Here is a 21,533-nt window from a genome sequence, read left to right on the forward strand (position 1 = left end):
TCCCTGGTTTATCCCTACTACCCTTCTTGAATAATGGTACTATGTTAGCGGTCCTCCAGTCCACTGGCACCTCCCCTATGGCCAGAGGTTCTGAAAATGTCAGAGCCCCTGCAATTTCCTCCCTTGCTTCACAGCAGCCTGGGATACATCTTGTCTGGGCCTGGGGATTTATCCACTTTTAAGCCCACTAAAACCGCTAGTACCTCCTCCCTCAATACTAATTTGTTGTTGATTCTGCCAGCGCCATTTACACCTCATCTAGTCATCTTTTGTTTCTTAACTTGTCCCATCACCATCTCCTTTTGCTTTGCACCATCATCCCTTTTGTCTTTTAATCTCTCCTGCCATCCATCCCATACCTTCCTTTTTGTTCTTTCCTCCTTTTCCCTGCCCCTAGTTCTGACAAAGGGTCACAGGCCTGAAACGTTAACCCGGTTTCTCTCTCCACGGATGCTGCCTGGCCTGCTGAGTGTTTCAGCATTTTGTGTTATTTCAGATTTCCAGCATCCGCAGTATTTTGCTATTGCGTTGTGTGGGAGTATGTAATTTCATAGCCTGAAACCCTACTCCGAGCCGGAGTCAGTTATACATAGAAAAATAGGAACAGGAGTAGGCCATTCAGCCCTTTGAGCCTGCTCCACCATTCAATATCATGGCTGATCCTCTATCTCAATACCATGTTCCCACTCTCCCCATACGTGTCTAGAAATCTATATCAGCTCCTTAAATATATTCAGTGATTTGGCCTCCACAGCTTTCTATGGTAGAGAATTCCACAGGTTCACCACCCTGAGTGAAGAAATTTCTCCTCATCTCAGTCCTAAATGTCCTACCCCGTATCCTGAGACTGTGACCCCTCGTTCTAGAGCCCCCAGCCAGGGGAAACATCCTCCCTGCATCCAGTCTGTCTAGCCCGGTCAGAATTTTAGACGTTTCAATGAGATCCCCTCATTCTTCTAAACTCTAGTGAATACAAGTTGCCCCAATTTCCAAACAGTTCCCCATCTCTTCCCTCTTGGCCTTCGCTATTGGATCTTTGGGAACAGATCTGAAGTTAGGTCATCAACACAAATATCTCAAAAAAATTGACCCATGAAGCAAATCTTGAAAGCCAGCATGGCAATCGGCTAGAGCCAATTAAACAACTGCAAAGGGATGTGATGCACCCCAGCCACAAGGGGCTGAAATTGAAAAGTAGCAGTGCTTTCCAAAACTGGAAACCAACGAATGACGGAGCTGCTGCTGTCTGGAATGAGTGGCCAAGAAAGTTCACAAAAAGCTTTGCAAAGGACAGCAAACCAATACCAGCAAAAACAAGCTGCTGATACCAATTAGCCAGAAGGAAGAATATTTTCATGAAGCAACCAATAATAGAGGGGGAAAAACAGATACAAGAACAAGCCCTTGTACGCACTGGGCTGGGGAAGACAGGTTCCAATGGGCACTGCATAGCACCAAGCTCTTCGAGATTGTCTATGGGTTCCGCTTGGTCATTTGAACTGAGGATTAACTCGAGCTACATTTAACAGGACTGCTTTCTACTACAGATAGTCTCAGTCACCTCACACATGCTGCTCGGAGATCTCGGTGCTCCTCGCATTCTGGTCTGAGCATCCCCGATTTTAAAATCACTCCACCATTGGCTACATTGCCTTCTGCTACCAAGGCCCGAATCTCCAGAATTCCCTCCCTAAACTTCTCCACCTTTCAGACGCTCCTTAAAACCTACCTCTTTGGCCAAGCTTTTGGTCATCTGTCCTAATATCTCCTAATGTGGCTTGGTGTCAAATTTTATTTGCTAATTGCTTCCATGAAGCACCTTGGGAGGTTTTACTACATTAAAGCTGCTATATAAATGCAAGTTGTTTTTGCAAATTAGAGTATACTTTACATTACTGTAGTTTGTTTCACCACAGTCACAGTACTGTCCCATTAGCTACTTTGTGGCCATAAAGTTTGTGAAGGGCATGGAGTAGAGGGAAGAGTTTTGCCATTGCTGGGTGTGGGCAGGACATTTCAAGATGGGTCCTGCCCCCTTAGTTATACTTTGCTTGCACCAACTCTGATTTCTTGTAAATTTCTGAATTGGTGATAAAGCATAAACACAGGGGCCTGTATTTACATTGAGTCCGTCCTTTCCTTGCACTTTATCCAACTTTGTTCAATGAAGGCGCTAGCTTTCTGCTAGATTACTCACGGGCTCTAGGCTCCCATATCTGCATTTTATGTCGACTCATTCCCAGTGCTCCTACAAAATGTACACAGCTTCCAACTGACTATTGCTGCTGTTGCAATCCAGACATAACAAAACTAGGAATTGGGTGTTTTGGTAAAAAGTTCCCACACAAACAAGGACACACACGGCCACTCCAGCTAGCCACAGCAGCTGCATGGCTACAATCCAGACACATAAAGCCATTTTACCCCACCACTCATTTAGCTCCGATTCCAGGAGACCTATGTCCCCCAGTAGGCTCCTGCCATTTACACTGCTAAATGCAGCTCTCTTGTCCGAGGGCAGAATCATATGCCCATGGAAAACAGTATTTACAGCACAGGAGAATTGGATCAGTACCAGAAGGAAAAAAATTGCAGGGCTACGGGGAAAGGGTGGGGGAGTGGGACTAGCTGAAGTGCTCTCAGAAATCCAGCATGGGCGTGACAGGCCGACTGGCCTCCTCCTGTGCTGTAACCATTCTATGAGGGGAGTAAAACCATCTACTGCATTCCCTGTAGCATGAAGGAGAATTTCAGCCCCTCACCTCCAGACTTGACTATCCAATGCTCACTTGGCCTCCCATCCTCCAGAAACATCACCTCATCCAGAACTCTGCTGCCTATAACCTATCCTGCACCAAGCCCCACTTGCCCTTGTTGACCTACATTGGCTCCCAAGGCCACCCACCTCCCTCCAACTCGATACTCTCATCTTTGTAAAAAAATCTCCATGGTCTCACCCCTCCCCAACTGTGATCTCCTCCAGGCCTACAACTCCCTGCCCAAACTCCTAATTCCTCCACTCCAGCAACCGTGCTGCCTCCACCTCCAAGAGCCCCCCTTCAAACCCAAGTCTCTTCACCCCTCCTAATTTCTCCCTCTGGCTCAGCAGCAGCAGCTTTCCTTGCGCCTCAGGACATGTTCCTACATTAAAAGGTGCTCTGTAAATGCAAGTAGTTGTTGAAGCTATACTGCACCTTCTTTGCCTTACACCAATTCCATTCAGTACTCACCTTTCTAATGCAGCTCGCCGCCGTTCTAGGAACTCGGCAGAGGAGGAATCTTCCTTCCCAACTTTCACTTTGGTCATACCTTACCAAAGAGAAACCAGGATTAGCAATTTGTGTTAGGAAACTGGGAGAACCAGAGACAGTGGAGATATCGCTTAGTTGGCCAGCTACATTGGCACAATTGTGGTGGTTTCTTAAATCAGGGACAGGGACTGCAAGGAAAAAACTCCCATACAGCATTAAATTTGGTCATTGCCCAAGGAGAACATTCCAATTTGGCCCAGCTAAAAGGCTTCCCAACTAGGAAGGTCTGGATTCCACTGATAAGACATGGTGCCCTGGTACGAATATTTGCTGCTAGAAGTCATTAGCATAATAACACATTTAGAGCATGTTAAACATTACGGCCAATTAGAGTCATCTTTTCAACCCTCCCTGTGCGTCTTTTTCTTCTCTGCAATCCTCTCTCCTCAGGAACACTCGTGTAGGGCAAAGTTCCAACAGCACACTCAGCTGTGGGGAGAGCTCAGAGGGCAAGCCCCTCCCCACAAAGCAAGAGGGAAGTCAAGTCTCAACCAGACCACTCCCGTGACTCAGCATCAGGTCTTGCAATAGATATTTAAGAATGTCAGAATGGGGGCCGGGGGGGGGGGGTGGAAAGGAGAATGAAGGGAGAAAGAGGAGCTATGCACAAACACATCGACAACCAGGTACTTGAAAACACCCCAAAAAAAAAACCTCTAGAAATGAAATGTTGGGGAGGCTTCAAACAGCACTCCTTTAACATTGAATAAACTATCATTGTTCTCCAGCCCCTCCTTTCAAAACTGTCATTTGCACCAGACTTGAGATAGTCTGGTCCCCTACACTACATTGGACAGCTGGGAGAATGAATATAAACCAGAATCCCAGTTCAAACTCCAATGATGGGCCTACCCATTAGGCTCTTCTCGGGAGGGGGAGGGACGATGAAGCCGTTCGGCGAATGCTTTTCCGAGAGTCGGTCATACAGTCCTAGAAAATCACTAAATCTTCGCTTTACAGTGAAGTCTTTCCCCTTGAACATCTTTAAGCTGGTCTGTAAAGCAAAACAATACAAAAACTATTAGCCAATGACACATACACCAGTACGAGGTTCTGTGCCCAGCCTCTGGCAGTATCTAGTGCCCCCACCCCAGCCTCTGGCAGTATCTAGTGCCCCCACCCCAGCCTCTGGCAGTATCGAGTGCCCCCACCCCAGCCTCTGGCAGTAGAGTGCCCCCACCCCAGCCTCTGGCAGCATAGAGTGCCCCCACCCCAGCCTCTGGCAGCATAGAGTGCCCCCACCCCAGCCTCTGGCAGTATCGAGTGCCCCCACCCCACCCCCTGGCAGTATCGAGTGCCCCCACCCCAGCCTCTGGCAGTATAGAGTGCCCCCACCCCAGCCTCTGGCAGTATCGAGTGCCCCCACCCCAGCCTCTGGCAGTATCTAGTACCCCCACCCCAGCCTCTGGCAGTATCTAGTGCCCCCACCCCAGCCTCTGGCAGTATTAGTGCCCCCACCCCAGCCTCTGGCAGTATCTAGTGCCCCCACCCCAGCCTCTGGCAGTATAGAGTGCCCCCACCCCAGCCTCTGGCAGTATCGAGTGCCCCCACCCCAGCCTCTGGGCAGTATAGAGTGCCCCCACCCCAGCCTCTGGCAGTATTAGTGCCCCCACCCCAGCCTCTGGCAGTATCTAGTGCCCCCACCCCAGCCTCTGGCAGTATCGAGTGCCCCCACCCCAGCTTCTGGCAGTATCGAGTGCCCCCACCCCAGCCTCTGGCAGTATCGAGTGCCCCCACCCCAGCCTCTGGCAGTATAGAGTGCCCCCACCCCAGCCTCTGGCAGTATTAGTGCCCCCACCCCAGCCTCTGGCAGTATCGAGTGCCCCCACCCCAGCCTCTGGCAGTATAGAGTGCCCCCACCCCAGCCTCTGGCAGTATCGAGTGCCCCCACCCCAGCCTCTGGCAGTATTAGTGCCCCCACCCCAGCCTCTGGCAGTATCGAGTGCCCCCACCCCAGCCTCTGGCAGTATAGAGTGCCCCCACCCCAGCCTCTGGCAGTATCAGTGCCCCCACCCCAGCCTCTGGCAGTATCGAGTGCCCCCACCCCAGCCTCTGGCAGTATCGAGTGCCCCCACCCCAGCCTCTGGCAGTATCGAGTGCCCCCACCCCAGCCTCTGGCAGTATCGAGTGCCCCCACCCCAGCCTCTGGCAGTATCTAGTGCCCCCACCCCAGCCTCTGGCAGTATCTAGTGCCCCCACCCCAGCCTCTGGCAGTATCTAGTGCCCCCACCCCAGCCTCTGGCAGTATCGAGTGCCCCCACCCCAGCCTCTCATAGAAAGAGACCAAGAACAGTGCGATGGCATTCTCGCATTGCCCATGTTACCCAGTTCAAACAATTTACACATACATTACATCACAATGTCATTTCAACTATGCAGCAAGCCTTGCAACCTAAACACGTAAATAGAGCACCTTTGTTTAAATGGATCAGAATAGCTGCATGATTCACCGCGAGTCATATATACACACACAGCACAAAAAGTCATGCTACATTGCAACAGATGCCCACACACTGCTGATACATACCAAAGTGGACACTTTGTAGGCCATGTATGCAGCCATTCCATCACCTAAGTGAAATTAAAGAGAGATTATTCCAAGTACTGTACATTGCTGCTGCATGATGTTATTACAGCCACAGTTTACACACACTAGGACAATGCCTGCTCTCGACATCAGGATGGTTGCCCTCTTGGAAAGAGCATGAATAACTGATGTGTGCAAACCCTATGGTTTTAGCTAGAAGAGAAGAGGAACACCAAGTTTGGGAGTAGTTTGTCCCTTTCTACTTCTATAGCCATGTTGATTGTGTGTGTCTCTGGACAAGCAGAACATTAGGCTTATTTAGTGCAGCCTGGAATCCCCATACACTTCTGCCAAATTCCAGACATGGCCCAGAGCTCCTGGATTTACAGTCTTGAGCCAAGAACCACACCCCGATTGGAATTTCACATCAAAGGGGAGGTTAATGTTTGGTTTCCTTCTACCGGATTCTGGCAGCAGAGACCAATGGTTATGTGGAGCCACCAGGGCGCTGATTGAGAATGCCACCAGGTGGAAGAGCACAACACTGGGAGGCTTGTACAGCACCAAGTTACGGCAGCAGCTTAAAACTGGTCATGTTTCTGTAAAGCATTCACAGTGAGGAATGGGTGAAGCTTAATCAATGAAGACTAAGGGACATAGTTTAAAATTGAGGTCAAAAGACATTTGAGCACACTTTAAAAATACAAGAGGCTGACAGAATAGTCAGGAAAAAAAGTACCAGGGATAGTGAAACAATAAACCATGGCAGTGCTTTTTGTTTCTAAAAGGACTAGATGGATTTCTGTCAGGGTTACTGGCTCCAGAATCATTGTAAGGAAACAGATTTGTCATGATAGGTTAAATGGACCAATAGTCCTAGTTACTGCGGAGGGGCCGTTTCCCCTGGCTGGGGAATCTAGTCACAGTCTCAGGATAAGGGGCTTGGCCATTTAGGACAGAAATGAGGAGAAATTTCTTCACTCAAGAGGGTGGTGAATCTTTGGAATTCTCTACCCCAGAGTTATGGTGGCTCAGTCATTGAGTATATTCAAGACAGAGATCGATAGATTTTTGGGAACAAAGGAATATGGGGATAGTGCGGGAAGGTGGAGTTGAGGTAGAAGATCAGCCACGATCTTGTCGAATGACGGAGCAGGCTCGAAGGGTCGAATGGCCAACTCCTGCTCCTATTTATGTTCTTATGTAGTCTTCTGCTTAAATCATTACAATGCTACATAATCCTTGCCCTCTCTCCTCTGTTGGCCAGAGTTTATTTGCTGCAAATAGTGTGGTATAAACTAGATCAACTGCAACAACCTTTATTAACATTGAGCAATTGCAATAATTGCCAATACAAGACAAAAACTTGTAGCAGATGTTGGGCCCTGGACTGAATGAAGAAGTGTTCTCACTCCAGTCACCCACTTATTCAGTTAATTCTCAAATGATGGGCTGGCATGTTTGGTATTTTGACACACCCACTGACACATGCCACCACTGCTCCCATACTTCACAGCACTAAAAGCAGTTACTACTTTAGCTAAGCAAGAGTTTCCATCTCCTTTCAACCTAAGCAGCCTTTAAAACAAGAGATTGCACGTAACTTTTGCACTAATTTAAAAAGTCTATCCAACAAGCACTCGAGTGACAAGTTCCCAGACCGATACAGCTGGTAATCCGTGAAAGACTAACTTAGTGGAAAATATTAAGCCACATTGGACAGCCATGGTTACAAATCTGGTGCCCTTAGATCAGGGAACCAACAGCACATTGTAAGTGCAGTTAAGCAATTATTGCTTTAACATGTAGGTTCTGGAAGGGCCAGTGTATGGAAGTACTAGTCAACGAGCTCTGGAGAGCGGTTTAAATCCAGCATTGCATACATGCTAGTGACAGTATAGAAAAACAGTGACACGACTGCGTGTAACAGAAATCTAAAAAATATTTTTAATTACTTCACACATTATAAAGATAGTTCCAAACTTCCACCTATTGGTCACTTCTCAGAATCTGGATAAGTCACTTTAAAGATAGGAAGCACTGGAATTCCCCTTTAAATTTTCAACAAAAACATTCTGTTCCCTCTCCCAAACGCTTTCTTCCTCCTTCCCCACCCACCCCATCCCCAGGGTGAATACCAAGTGCAGCCAGCCTCCTATGCTTCCATTAGTACTGTGCTAAACTGCTAATGGTGTGGGGGGCCCAGGGACAACGCCTTGATTTTCCCCATGCTCCAATTCTTCAGAAGTGCCTATTCTCTGCTCAGAGTATCCCTAGTGTGACAGCTCTGATCAGGAACAGTAGGGAAGCTCACCCAACATCACATCAGCATGGTGTCCCCTCCATTAGACAATCACCCCAAATTTAAAAAAAATAAAAAAGGAGAACTGGTGGAGCCCTCAATCTGCAGGAGTACCGAAGTCAATGCTGTCAATATCGGAGAGGTTTGTGCTGAAGGCAAGGAAAGAGAAAGAAGGAAAGTGCATTCTTAAATGGCAGTCAATCATTTGCAGACAGCGTTAGCATTAGAGAAAGCAGCGCGTAGAGAGCATTAACCGACAAGTGATACATGCTCCCATTATAAACCAACACTGACCGTGAGGCAAATCACTTCACTTTCCCCAGTTCAAAACATGATCATACACTTACCCACTTTCTCTGGCTCAGTCACTGTAACATTCATGTCAAACTGATCCTCACCCTCCTCCTCCGCTTCTTCTTCCTCTAACTGCCAAGGGAATGAAACAGATGCACAACAGTCAGCAACCCAACAAAAGATACGCAAACCCAAAGAACAGACATTTCCGTAGAACTGATCAAACATCTTCTACGTGGCTACTTTACTATTCTTTCTACAGTAGTCATGAAGTTGAACCCAATATTTCTCCTAAATAAAAGTGGTATTTTGCTTTCTAATAACGGTGGCATAGTGGTTAGCACTGTTGCCTCACAGCGCCAGGGACCCGGGTTCGAATCCGGCCTCGGGCGACTGTGTGTGGAGTTTGCACATTCTCCCCGTGTTTGCGTGGGTTTCCTCCGGGTGCTCCGGTTTCCTCCCACAGTCCAAAGATGTGCGGGTTAGGTTGATTGGCTATGATAAATTGACCCTTAGTGTTAGGGGGATTAAATACGTGGGGTTACGGGGATCGGGTGGGATATGTGTCGTGCAGGCTCGATGGGCCGAAATGGCCTCTATCTGCACTGTGGGGTTTCTGTGATTCTGTGAACGCAAAGGAGCAATTCCAACATTAAAGGTCTTGTATTGCACCTTTCACATCTTCAGGACACAAGTACCTCAGAACCCACGAGGGATGTGTGAAACAGCCACCATTTTGTGGAAACAGCAAGGTTACACAAAAAGCAACAAAACAAAGGACCATGCTGTTCTTCGTGGTGTTGGTAGAGGTATAATTGCTCTTCAAAGTGCAATGGATGTTCCACGGTCATCTGAACAAGCAGATAGGACCGCTGTTTAACGTCTCACCCAAAAGACAGCATCTCCACTAATGCAGCACTGCCGCAGGACTGTACTACACTGCACAGTAGTGTCAGCTTAGACAGAGTGCACCAGTTCTGGAGGGGCTTGAATCCATACTCAGCCTGGATTTACCAACTGAGCCAAGGTGGTATTAGAATATGCCACTGCTGTCAGACTTGTACAAAGTAGCCATCAAATAATAAAAGGGTTAAGTACCATTGATATATACACACAGCTGGATAGGAAAAGCTCACTCTTGGGGCAACACTGGGAGGCAGTGCAAGGAAAATAAACCATTTTCCACAGGGATTTGGATGAACAGCACTTCCAGTAATACATTAAACTGCAGAGTTCCTAGGGCTCTGCACCACCAATACACAACAGGGGGATCACATAGGATACGAATAGGTTCACATTTTGGCATGCATTGTAAGGATAGATTTGCAAGGGTCCCCTTCATCCTCAGTGACGTGCATCTTTCAAACCCCTGCAACCCAAAGTCGTGCACATTAAGCAGATCTGGAAATGGAGAAAGATTCAGTGTTCAGCAAATCCCCTTGTAGTGCGCAATGGGCCAACTCGTTAAACAGCGACAAGCCAAGCTGCACAGACCAAGATGCTCCAATTTGACCTGCAGTCGACACCGAATCAACTATTGGTAGAGGCATTGCTGTTGGCTTCAACACTCCAATCAGAAGGGAGAAAAGAAACAGACCAAGGTTCCTGCTGCTCACTATCCAGTAAACCTGCTGGAAATAGCACCAGGGGCAGCTGCAACATCCCCTCAGATAGCAACACTCTGTCTAGCCATAAGAATGGCCGCAGGTCTACTAATGCAACCGTAAAAGTGCAATAAACAAAAGCATCAATGTCTGAGCTCCGACAGACACTGGCCATTTGTAAGGGTGCTGATTCAGCTCAGGGTACACATCTACCCACCTAGCACTGCTGGGGCCCGAATAAGTGACCAGCGTTGAGGAACCTGTGTAAGAATGATGGTACAGGAATGTCCTTCGACAGCACCTCCCAAACCTGCGACTTCAACCACCTAGGAGGGGGGCAGCAGGCACATGGGAACATCACCACCTCCAAGTTCCCCTTCAAGTCACACACCATCTAGACTTGGAAATATAGCGTCGTTCCTTCATCACCACTGGGTCAAAATCCTGGAACTCCCTCCTGAACAGCACTCTAGGAGTACCTTCAGCACAGACTGCAGCAGCTCACCACCACCTTCTCAAGGGCAATAAATGCCAGCCTTGCCAGAGACACCCACATCCCATGAATTAATGAATGAATGAATGAAGTACTGATTAGCAAAAGGTAGTATTTGCTCATTAGGCAACAGCCCTTCCTCTGAAATTAAAGTTTACCTACAGCAGAGAAAAACTGATTGATAGACAACTGGGAGGGGGGCAGGGGGAAAGAAAAAAGAGAAGTGGGATGATTTTTAAAAAGCCAAATTTCTCAAAAGTTGAGAAAAAGCACAACTCTTACACTAGGGCCTATACTTCGTAACATTTGGAGGCTTCAAATTGAATCCTTACCTCTTGGTATATTTTGGTCTGGGATTGTATAGCAGTGCTGGGTGGAACTGTTACTGATGGGCCAGTAGCGGACGGTTTGGTCTGACTCTTATCATTTTGAGTGTTGTCCAGAGATAACTCCACAGTGGCTTCTGCAACGAGATAGCATTCAACATAACTCAGTACTGCCACAGTACACTGCCCTCAGCATCCTTTACCACAATGAAAGGACACACATCTTTCATTGGTGTAATGACAATGCCTCTTCAACCTAAGATACACAATCTCCATGCTACAGGCTGGGACACTCAATCCCAATGTAACAGTATTCATAACAGCCCAGGAGCGCTTGCAGCCAACACCCGCTGTGACTCCAGCAGATCTGCTGCTCCGTCTAGTTCTAGGCCTCCATTCACAGCTATGAAATGCTGCCGGAACTGGGACACAGCACGTGTCTCTCCCTATAGTTGTAAACAGATCTCAACCCTGTGGCTCTGCTCCCCACCACCCATCTCCAGCAGAAGGCAGCTGGTTCCCACTCAGCAAATGTTCAGGATGGCACAAGTTCAGGCGCTCACTGTGTAGATCACAGGCACAGATCCACATGCTCTCTCAGCAACAGTATTGGAGCTTGAGCGCGTTTTGGACCACACCTGCCGAGGGAGACACTGCATGGGGCTGCAGTGGTCAGAAAAGATTTAGTATATATAATCTTACCCTTCGAGAATATCGTTTGAGACACAAACTTTAGGGTTAGGGGGTCAATACTGGATTGGAGAGATGCCTGACGCACTGTCTGACTAAAAATTTCAACGTAGGATCTTCTAAATGCCAACAGGATGCCGGTTGTTAAATTTGCAAAACATTTTTTTTTTTTTTTTTTTTTTTTTTTTAAATAAAATAAACACAATGCAGCCTACTCCAAAATAACTGCATGTGAATCGGTGTTACAAATCCCAGGTACAGGACTTGCAACCTTGTTATACTGAGAATGTGCCACGGCTATGCTGCATAGTACTCCCACCAGAAAACCAATATGAAGGAAGCAATCTCCATGCCAATAAGGTGGCTCAAGATTAGCAGGAGGCAGTGGAAGGGATGGAGCCCCAGCAGGTCTGGTCAGGGCTGAAAGCGCTGATCGAAAGGCAACCAAGCTTGGGTGGTCGCACATCTCTGCTGAAGTGTCGCTCTCCAATATAAAATGCACACGAGCACCTGCTCAAATCCTTGGGTAAAGCAACTCCGAGAGTTTCCTCTGTGCACCCATGGGACTGGCTAGCCTGGTTAAGAGATCTTACAATGGAGAAAATAGTAATGTGCTGTGCAATTACTGGAGTTTTAAACCCTTTACCCGCAAAAATATCTTGTTCATCGTCATCAGAATGTATCCCATTTGTCTTGGAGTTGCTGCTGGGAGTCTTTCTGGAATCCATCTCTAAAGGGCTGGTCTAAAAAACATTAAAATTCACTTAAAGTTAGAAGCACTAGATGATCAATGAACAGCTTTTAAAAAGGTCAAGTGGCAATAAAAGTTGATACAGCCACAAGTTAACAAGGTCAAGGCTCACCAAGCAGGAGCACCAATGAACCTTGCTGTGTGACCCATAAATTGCCTATTCTTTAGATCACAACTGGGCACCTGCCCTCTAGGTTTGATCCTCATGGTACATCTCAAGCACTCACTATTGAGGAAATGCAAAGCAGGACTTCCAGTAAAAAAACAAAAAAAAAAACTTTTCCCTCAGAATTAAATCACGTGAGCAAAGGCAGACACTCACTGATCGAGCCTTACTGGGGGCCTCAATCTACTCAACCAGGTTTCCAGGGGAGCAAAGCTCAGAAATGGTGGTCGTGTTGAAGTAAAAAAAAATAAAACTTCCTCTGAAAGGGTTCAACAATCTCCTCTTTTAATCTTTTGTGAGGGGGCGGAAAAAGGACAGACCGACACATGAAAGATGAAAGTGAAGCACAAGTGGCCTACGCCTACAGTAGGCTTAAAAAAAAACTTCCAACAAAATAATTTTGATCAATATAGATATAACAGGTGGGGTGGAAGGGGGGGGGGAAAAGGTTGAAAGAGAAAGCAAAAAAAACCCAACTCCAGGCATACCACGGTCACTAAATGCCAAGAGTTTGAACTGAGTGAGGTCACAGTCAGACACCCCAAGCTCTGACCGTCAACGTAACCAGGTAGGAAATGTAACCCTGCTCAGGATGACCATCCACCCCAAATGTGGGCAAGCCTGCTAGAAGCTAGTAATCTGCGAGATTAGGAAAAGACTTGCATTTATATAGCACCTTTCACGACCACCAGACGTCTCAAAGTGCTTTACAGCCAATGAAGTACTGTTTGACCTGGAGTCACTGCTGTAACGTGGGAAACGCAGCAGTCAATTTGCGCACAGCAAGCTCCCACAAACAGCAATGGGATGATGATCAGATAATGTTTTTGTTATGTCGGCTGAGGGGTAAATATTGGCCAGGACACCGGGGAGGACTCGCCTGCTCGTCTTTGAAATAGTGCCAGGGGATCTTTTACATCCACCTGAGAGCGCAGTCGGGGGTCACGGTTTAACGTCTCATCCAAAAGACGGCACCTCCGACAGTGCAGCACTCCCTCAGCACGCACTGGAATATCAGCCTAGCTTTATGTGCTCAAATCCATGGAGTGGGACTTGAACCCACGACCTTCTGACTCAGAGGCAAGTGGGCTACCAACTGAACCACAGCTAACACTAAAGGAACCATTTAGGTCGAGGCGCTCTCAGTGAACCAGTGTAAGCGGGTAGCACCCTCGCCTCGGAGTCAGAAGGTTGTGGGTTCAAGTCCCACTCCAGAGACTGGAGCACAAACACTCAGCCGATATTCCAGTGCAGTGCTGAGGAGTGCTGCACTGTCGGAGGTGCCGTCTTTTGGATGAGACGTTAAACCGTGGCCCTGACTGCTCTCTCAGGTGGATGTAAAAGATCCCATGGCACTATTTTGAAGAGCAGGGGAGGACTCCCCTGGTGTCCTGGCCAATATTTATCCCTCAACCAACATCTATCTGGTCATTATCACATTGCTGTTTGAGAGAGCTTGCTGCGTTTCCTACATTAGTGACTACACTTCAAAAAGTACTTCATTGGCTGGAAAGTGTTTTAAGCTGTCCGGTGGTCGTGAAAGGCGCTACAGAAATGCAAGTCTTTTTTTCTCCATTCACACTGCAAGCCTACATCCACAGGCAGAAAAAACACAAACTAAACTTGTTCCCGACAGCAGAGGGAGCCCTGGTTAAGGCATCAAAATACTGTGCTCGACAGATGTGGCGGGAGCCAGCTGCAGCAGTTATTTCTTGTTAATCTCCTCTCCCTCACTTCTATCCTCCATCAATTATAGAGGAACTGTTCCCTACTGATCTGATCATTTACACTACTCAATTCAAAAGGTCACAAGTCAAACCATCCGAATGTTTTTTTAAGCACTACGTTCCCACTTGGCTTATTTACAATGCTTAATTAAATTATTGGACAATTTGAATGAAGTGCAAAAACTGGCTGGGGTCTCTGGAGTAGTCCATTCACTAAAGAAACTTCAAAGTCTGAAATAATGAAAATACTCAGCCTGGAGGTTGGTATCTGAAACGCTACAAAGGGTCTCGACCCAAAACCAGTCAGTCAATTAGCTTTTTCTCTTTTGGCTTCTGCATGTCCAGCATTTTGTGTTTTTAATAATTAAATTGTTACTAACTACTAGGAGATTCACTAGGGAAAGAAGTCAAATCACCTGTGGCGAGACATTGGAGCCAAACAGCAGTATGAAGGCGGGTAGTTGGAGTGAAGATACAGATCAGCCATGATCTAACTGAATGGCAGAACAGGCTCGAGGGGCTGAATGGCCTCCTCCTATTCCATTTGTTTGATAAAGTACATGATGTGGGGTGCCAAGGATGGGGAGGGAATTCATACACAGACTTGCAGTCTCCCCCCCCCCCAAAGTATGTGACTCAAGTCAGCATGAACAGTGGCCTTGCTCACTGCTGCATGATACAGCCTGTTGGAAATATCCCACACTGGTGCAGTACCAAGACCATGTGTGGTATGGGCTTAGGCATGTTATTGGGGAAAAGGAGGCAGCTTTACTTGGCATTGGACTGCTATTCTTGACAGAATAACTGGAGCCACACAGACCAGGACGACCTCCGGTTCAATCCCGAGGATGTGCTGAGTTTGCTGGTCTTGGGCAAAGAGGTGGCACATGGGCTGCTACTGGCATGGGAGGGGGGAATAAACAAAAGCAAAACATGGTGGCAACTCCTGATCACTTGACAGCAACCCACTCTGGAAGTGTGCACACGTGAATAGGGTGAATTATTGAATGATCAGTACAGGATGCCATTCGGCCCATCATGCCAGCTCATTGGTAGAGCTATCCAATTAATCCCACTCCCCTGCTCTTTCCCCATAGCCCTTTAAAAAAAAATTACATTCAAGTATTTATCCAATTCCCTTTTGAATCTGCTTCCACCGCCCTTTCAGACAGCACATTCCAGGTCACAACTCGCTGCGTAAAAAAATGTTTCTTATTCTTCCCTCTGGCTCTTTTGCCAATTACCTTAAATGTCTCCCCTCTGGTTACCCACCTTCCCCCCCCACTGGAAACAGTTGCTTCTCATTTACTCCATCAAAACCTTCATGACTTTGAACACCTATCAAATCGCCTTTACCTGCTCTGCTTTAAGGAGGAGAACAATTCCAGCTTCTCCAGTCTCCACATAACGGAAGCCCTCATCCCGGGTACCATTCTAGTAAATCTCCTCTACACCCTCTCCAAGGCCATGACATCCTTCCTAAAGTGAGGTGCCCAGTCTTGAAGACAGGATCTGATCTGCTGTGATGCCTACTGTAGTCAAACAGCCCATCAACACTCACTGTCAAAGCTCACAAATTAAAGACCATGAGTAAGGTAGCAGAGTGTGGCTGCTGCCCACAAAACCCTGACTCCAGCATGAGGAAAGAGAAAACAAGGATCTTAAAGAATATACAGTAGCTTTACTACATTACAGTCACACGCCCACAACAGCTTCCCCACATTACACCAAGATTCATCGTTCGGCCCAACTGCCTGCCTCTCTCCCGCGGCCATGTTCGCGCCCGGGTGGCCATGGAGATGGAGCACACTGCGTCCTCTGGCACGCTCGAGGCCTTCCGCGACCGGTGAGCGCCACAGAAACCGGAGTGCATCACCACCCCGGCCAACGAAATTTTAATTGAATTGGTTAAGTTTTATTTAGTTATTTTAGTTACAGTCTATTTGTTTATGTGCCCATCAGAAGAGTACACCACGATTCAGTTGCTTGAAGTACAATTAAAACCCAACACAATAACGTCTGTACAAGTCATACTTGGCAGGAGGGAAATCTTACAATGTTAATCACTTCAGAAAATCCCCTGCCTTGATCCCTAGGTTCAGCAGAGTCACATTCCAGCTGCAAGCTTACTCTGAAGCAAGGCAAGATTCCTGTGGCACAGAGATTCTTTGGGTCATTTTAAAGTATAATCGCACAGGAAGGGCTCACTCTCCAAGGAACCAAGTACATATCACAGCTCGTGCCACCAGTAAGATGGACTTGGGATCCCGGCACTCATGGTTAAACTTCAAGGCTCGAGTGGATTGACTTCAAGTCCTGTAAAGCAAAGCCTTGTCGCAAAACTGATAGATGGATAGCGCTACCTACACTCTAGTGCATGAAGCAGCAGGCTCCAACAAGCAGAATTCTTCCTCACTTAACCAGACACACCCAAGCCCTGCAATCTGCTCTCCTTAGCAGTCAGAGGTAACTATAGCATGCCTGCACCATAATGAACACAAATTTCCACAACAGGAGAGGCATGCAGTATGGAATTCAAAGACCACCTCAGAAGCAGTGTGCAGGTTCTCTGCAAAGTGTGGCTGTCTGTAAACAGTGGGTTTGCCGTTTTGCAATGTATTTTGTATCAGTGCCGGATACTGGGCCATGTCCACATAGAAAGTGGGAAGCACAAACAGTGTCTGATGAATTCACTTCCTTAAACACAGTAGCACCTGTTCCATTACCAGAAACACAAATATAATGAACCAACATTCACTAGTTATTCATGGGCCAAGTTACATGCAGAGGTTTCTTGTATTTGCTAGATAGAAATAAAAGCTTGCGGTACTCTGCTACAAATTTACATTTGCCACAATCTCATGTCTTTGCCCAATAATGTAACAGTCTCATTTCCACACCCTATTCTTATGGTTCACATCCCGTTGCCAATTTAATCGGCAGTTCTATGCTGTCCTAGCCACCATGGACTAAGTTAAAACTCCCCAGAGTCAGTGATCATTGGACAGTCAGCAGGGAGGGGCAAATTCCCTCTCCTGTCTGGATCCAAACCCCACAGGTGAAAGGGCAACATTCTAACTCATCAAATTCAGATTGTTTTCAATTTAAAAAAATGCTCAGTGTTTTGCAGATGCACCCAGCTTGCTTTCTGCTGGCTTAACTGCCAGAGCCTTGGGTACAGATTCAGATTTCTTGCTCCTCCTAGCATCACAGTCCCTCTGTGGACACCTTCAAGCAGCTAAGCTCAGCATTTGCTGTTCTCATACACAGGTACTGAATGCAGTTAAGTCTGAGATTTTCCTCCTGTTCCAGTTCAGGCTGTGCAATTTAACCTTGATTGCAGCCAACACTGGATTCTGCAGGAGGTCGCACTTCCTAAATGGATGCACGGAGTAGTTTCAAACCAGACCCAACGACTGACTCATGGTGTGCCACTTTTGCAGCGACCTTTAGCCAAGGTGCTCCTCTCAATTAGTTTGCTGAAGCCAGGAAATTCCTTATATCTGTTCATAACAAGTGCTTGTACTGCCAATAAGCCACCTCTATCCCAAGAAATATAGACTTAATGACACTGCCATTTCTTTCTGATTGAGACAGGAATGGTGGACAGGAAGGTCACTAAAAAAGTCACCTTCACAATTGAAGTTATTGCCCATCATCTTACTCCCATACATGTGCAAGCATCCATTACAACATCTCATTATTAAATAGTGAATGTTTCACCACAGGCCAGCTTGCTGGCAGGAGTTGCTGGGCTGGACTCAAAGTTGGGCTAAAGTGGCACAATGAAGGTTTCTGGCTTACGTTTCATGTGTTACTCCTCTCCTTTATGAAGTAGTGGCTTGTGATCTTTAACATCCATCTGAACTACTAGCACAGGCAAGAGTTGAGGGAGCCATCGGTAGAGTAGGCCACTTCTATTTTGTGTCCAACTTGATATCAATGTTTAATGCTCATGTGCCCAGTTTAGTGTCACACCCAAAGCATGGCATCTGCTCAGTAATGCCACAAGTGTCAGCCCACATTAAAAGACTTGCATTTCTGTAGCGCCTTTCACGACCCAAAGCAGTTTTACAGCCAATGAAGTACTTTTGAAGTGTAGTCACTTTTGCAGGGTAGGAAATGGTGCATATAAACCCACAACTTTGACTCTCTAGCATTAATGCCTCAGAGACCACCACTTTTACCCTGGATTTCACCTGCAGTACTTGCAGCTTAGCAATAAACACCAAGCCCAAGTTGGATCAGATAGGAAGTGCCCTGCTGGTCCCCTGCCCTGTGACAAATTGAAGAGCAGTCAAAGAAACTGGATCCAAATGCAAATCAAGCTGCAGTAATTTGATCCAAATAAATGTATTCATCTTTCTGAACCAAAGTATGCAAGTTTGCCAGTCACTCGATGACCAATAGACATCTAAAAAGAGAAAAAAGTTAGCTAGAAAAAGCAAGAGTATTAAGGAAGTTTAGAAATCTAGATTTCCAGAGTTCTGTCCCTACATCATACATAGCGGCCAACATGCTGACAGGCCATTTTGCAGGAAATCCATTGTTCAGCAAAGTACAATTGCAAAATTTTTAATTTTTTTTTTTTTTTTTTTAAAGTGGCAATATTTGAAGTTTACTAAAGTGCATGGAACAAAGTAAAGCCATGAACACAGGCAGCGAGCACAATCCAAAGGAACCTCGAGCCAGACTTCAACTAGTCACTTTAAAAAAAGGTTAGCCCAACTAAAAGGGAGGTAAAGTTAGCAAGTGCAGCACGGCGAGTCTTGTAATGCTCCAATACATGATACCACGCTGCGGCACTCCATCTTAAGCTGCATGACCAGCCTGATCAGAGAACATTCTGCTCATTTCCCCAGACATAGGAGCAGGAGGAGGCCATTCAGCCCTTCGAGCCTGTTCCACCATTCAATGAGATCGTGGCTGATCTGCGACCTAAGTCCATATAACCACCGCCTTTGGCCCATATCCCTTAACACCTTTGGTTAAGAAAAAGCTATCAATCTCAGATTTATAATTAACAATTGATCTAGCATTAATTGCCATTGGCAGAAGAGAGTTCCAAACTCCTACCACGCTTTGCGTTTAGAAGTGTTTCCTAATTTCATTCCATATCAAACCTAGTGCTCCCAAAGCTGGAGAGGAGGTGGTGGGATTGGGGGGTGGAAGGAGATCTAAAATTCCAGCTGTAAGAAGTCACACAACACCAGGTTATAGTCAAACAGTTTTATTTGAAATCACAAGCTTTCGGAGCACTACTCCGTCAGGTGAAGGAGCAGCGCTCCGAAAGCTTGTGATTTCAAATAAAACTATTGGACTATAACCTGGTGTTGTGTGACTTCTTACGTTTGTCCACCCCAGTCCAACACCGGCATCGCCACACCATGGCTAAAATTCCAGAGTGTGCAATCTATATGCATTACCACCAAAAATATAGATATTATACTTGGTGTATCCGACAGACTTGCGGGATGCACACACTGACCCAGTACAGTCCTGTATGGAGCCAATAGTGGGGGGGAGGGATCCACAACAACACAATCCTGTATGAAACAAGCAGCTAAAGTCTTTCCCGTAGAAAGCTGCAGCTTTAAAGAACAGGGACTTTAAGAGTTACTCGAGTGAAGGGCAGATTTAAACATTCTACAATCCTAGACAGCCTTTGCAGAGAGCCTGGAGGAAGCACCCCGAGGTGTGTGACAGCGGGTGAAGGGGAGTGGCTGCAGGGCCGGCAGTGACAAGAAGAAGCAGCAACAACAGAGCAGCTCTGCTGCGGTTGCCCCGAAAACACCGACAACCAACACAGTCGGCGGCTCCCTCCGCCCCCGGGGACCGGCTCAGTGCCCATGAGCGAGCGGCGAGGCGAGGCCCCGAATGCCCGGGGAAGCGGCGAGGCCTCCCTGCCTCCCTCACTCTCCCACCACCCCAGCCAACAGGGTGGGCGGGCGGCCCGGGACTCACACACACCCGCCTCCCCGGGAGCCCCGGGCTGGAGGTGAGCGCTCCCGCCGGTGCAGGGGACTCACGCTGCCGGTGAAGATGTCCTGGCCCTCGGACGGGTCCTGGTCCGGGGCGCTGCCGGTGAAGATGTCCTGGCCCGGGTGCGGGTCCTGCACGTTGCCGGTGAAGATGTCCTGACCCTCGGGCTCGGATTCTAGCCGCCACCGCCGTTCCGCCGCCATTTTGTGCCTAACAACCACAACAAGACTTTATTGTCTCCCCGCCCCTCAACAAGACTTTATTGTCCCCCCCCGCCCCTCAACAAGACTTTATTGTCCCGGGCCGGCGGACAGGCGGGAAGCGGCGTCCCGCGACAACAACAACAACAACTTGCATTTATATAGAAAACGTCCCAAGGTGCTTCACAGGAGTGTTATAAAACAAAAAAAAATTGATACCAACCCACATAAGAAGAAATTAGGGCAGGTGACCAAAAGCTTGGTCAAAGAGGTAGGTTTTAAGGAGCATCTTAAAGGTGGCGAGGTTTAGGGAGGGAATTCCAGAGCTTAGGGCCCAGGCAGCTGAAGACATGGCCACCAATGGTGGAGCGATTAAAATCGGGGATGGCAAGAACTTGCATTTCTATAGCGCCTTTCACCGCCTCAGGACTGTCCCGAACTGCCTTCGCAGTCAATTAAGTACTTTTTTAAAAATGTAGTCGCTGTTGTAATGGAAACGCAGCAGTCAATTTGCGCACAGCAAGCTCCCGCAAACAGCAATGTGATAAATGACCAGATAATCTGTTTTAGTGATGTTGCTTGAGGGATAGGAACACAGCAACGGGGGAGGCCATTCAGCCACTTGAGTCTGTTCCGCCATTCAATGAGATCGTGGCTGATCTGCAACCTAACTCCATATACCCACCTTTGGCCCATATCCCTTAATACCTTTGGTTAACAAAAAGCTATCAATCTCAGATTTAAAATTAACAATTGATCTAGCATTACTTGCCATTTGTGGAAGAGTGTTCCAAACTTCTACCACCCTTTGTGTGTAGAAGTGTTTCCTAATTTCACTCCTGAAAGGTCTGGCTCTAATTTTTAGACTGTGCCCCTAGTCCTAGATGCCCCAATCAGCAGAAATAGTTTCTCACTATCTACCCTATCTTTTACATCCACCTGAGAGGGCAGACGGGGCCTCATGTGTCAGTTCTTCTATATTTTTTGCTCTAGATTGTAGTTTAATGAGGGTCTTTTCAAGACGGTGCTGGTCGGTTCCACTGGCTCTATGGCAACCCCAGCTTTGTCCTTGTCTACAACTGCTCGATGAGCAATGTCTGCTAAAAATGTTCCTCCATATTCTTTGTTCTCAACTTGTATTTTAAAGTGGTAATGCCATC

The 21,533-nt window shown here is 47.2% G+C and overlaps 1 protein-coding gene across 2 annotated transcripts in view; it reads right to left on the bottom strand.

The window, feature by feature from the left end:
• Positions 1-20,423, bottom strand: part of LOC147097452 (sorting nexin-1-like) — a 33,533-nt gene extending 13,110 nt beyond the window's left edge. Inside the window, exons 1-7 of one of the 2 annotated variants that reach the window (XM_085972447.1) lie at positions 20,221-20,422; positions 12,194-12,290; positions 10,864-10,994; positions 8,488-8,566; positions 5,839-5,882; positions 4,164-4,305; positions 3,231-3,309 (exon numbers count right to left, since the gene is read on the bottom strand). In XM_085972447.1, the coding sequence (XP_085828573.1) occupies positions 3,231-3,309; positions 4,164-4,305; positions 5,839-5,882; positions 8,488-8,566; positions 10,864-10,994; positions 12,194-12,290; positions 20,221-20,376 (728 nt within the window). In that variant the 5' untranslated portion in view covers positions 20,377-20,422. Of the gene's footprint in view, positions 1-3,230; positions 3,310-4,163; positions 4,306-5,838; positions 5,883-8,487; positions 8,567-10,863; positions 10,995-12,193; positions 12,291-20,220 lie in introns of both variants that reach the window. The other variant, XM_085972448.1, reaches the window with a different exon arrangement.
• Positions 20,424-21,533: the final 1,110 nt, after the last annotated feature.

Source organism: Somniosus microcephalus, chromosome 32, assembly GCF_052327205.1.
Source record: "Somniosus microcephalus isolate GS21.2 chromosome 32, FLI_Smic_1.0, whole genome shotgun sequence".
Taxonomy (NCBI): domain Eukaryota; kingdom Metazoa; phylum Chordata; class Chondrichthyes; order Squaliformes; family Somniosidae; genus Somniosus; species Somniosus microcephalus.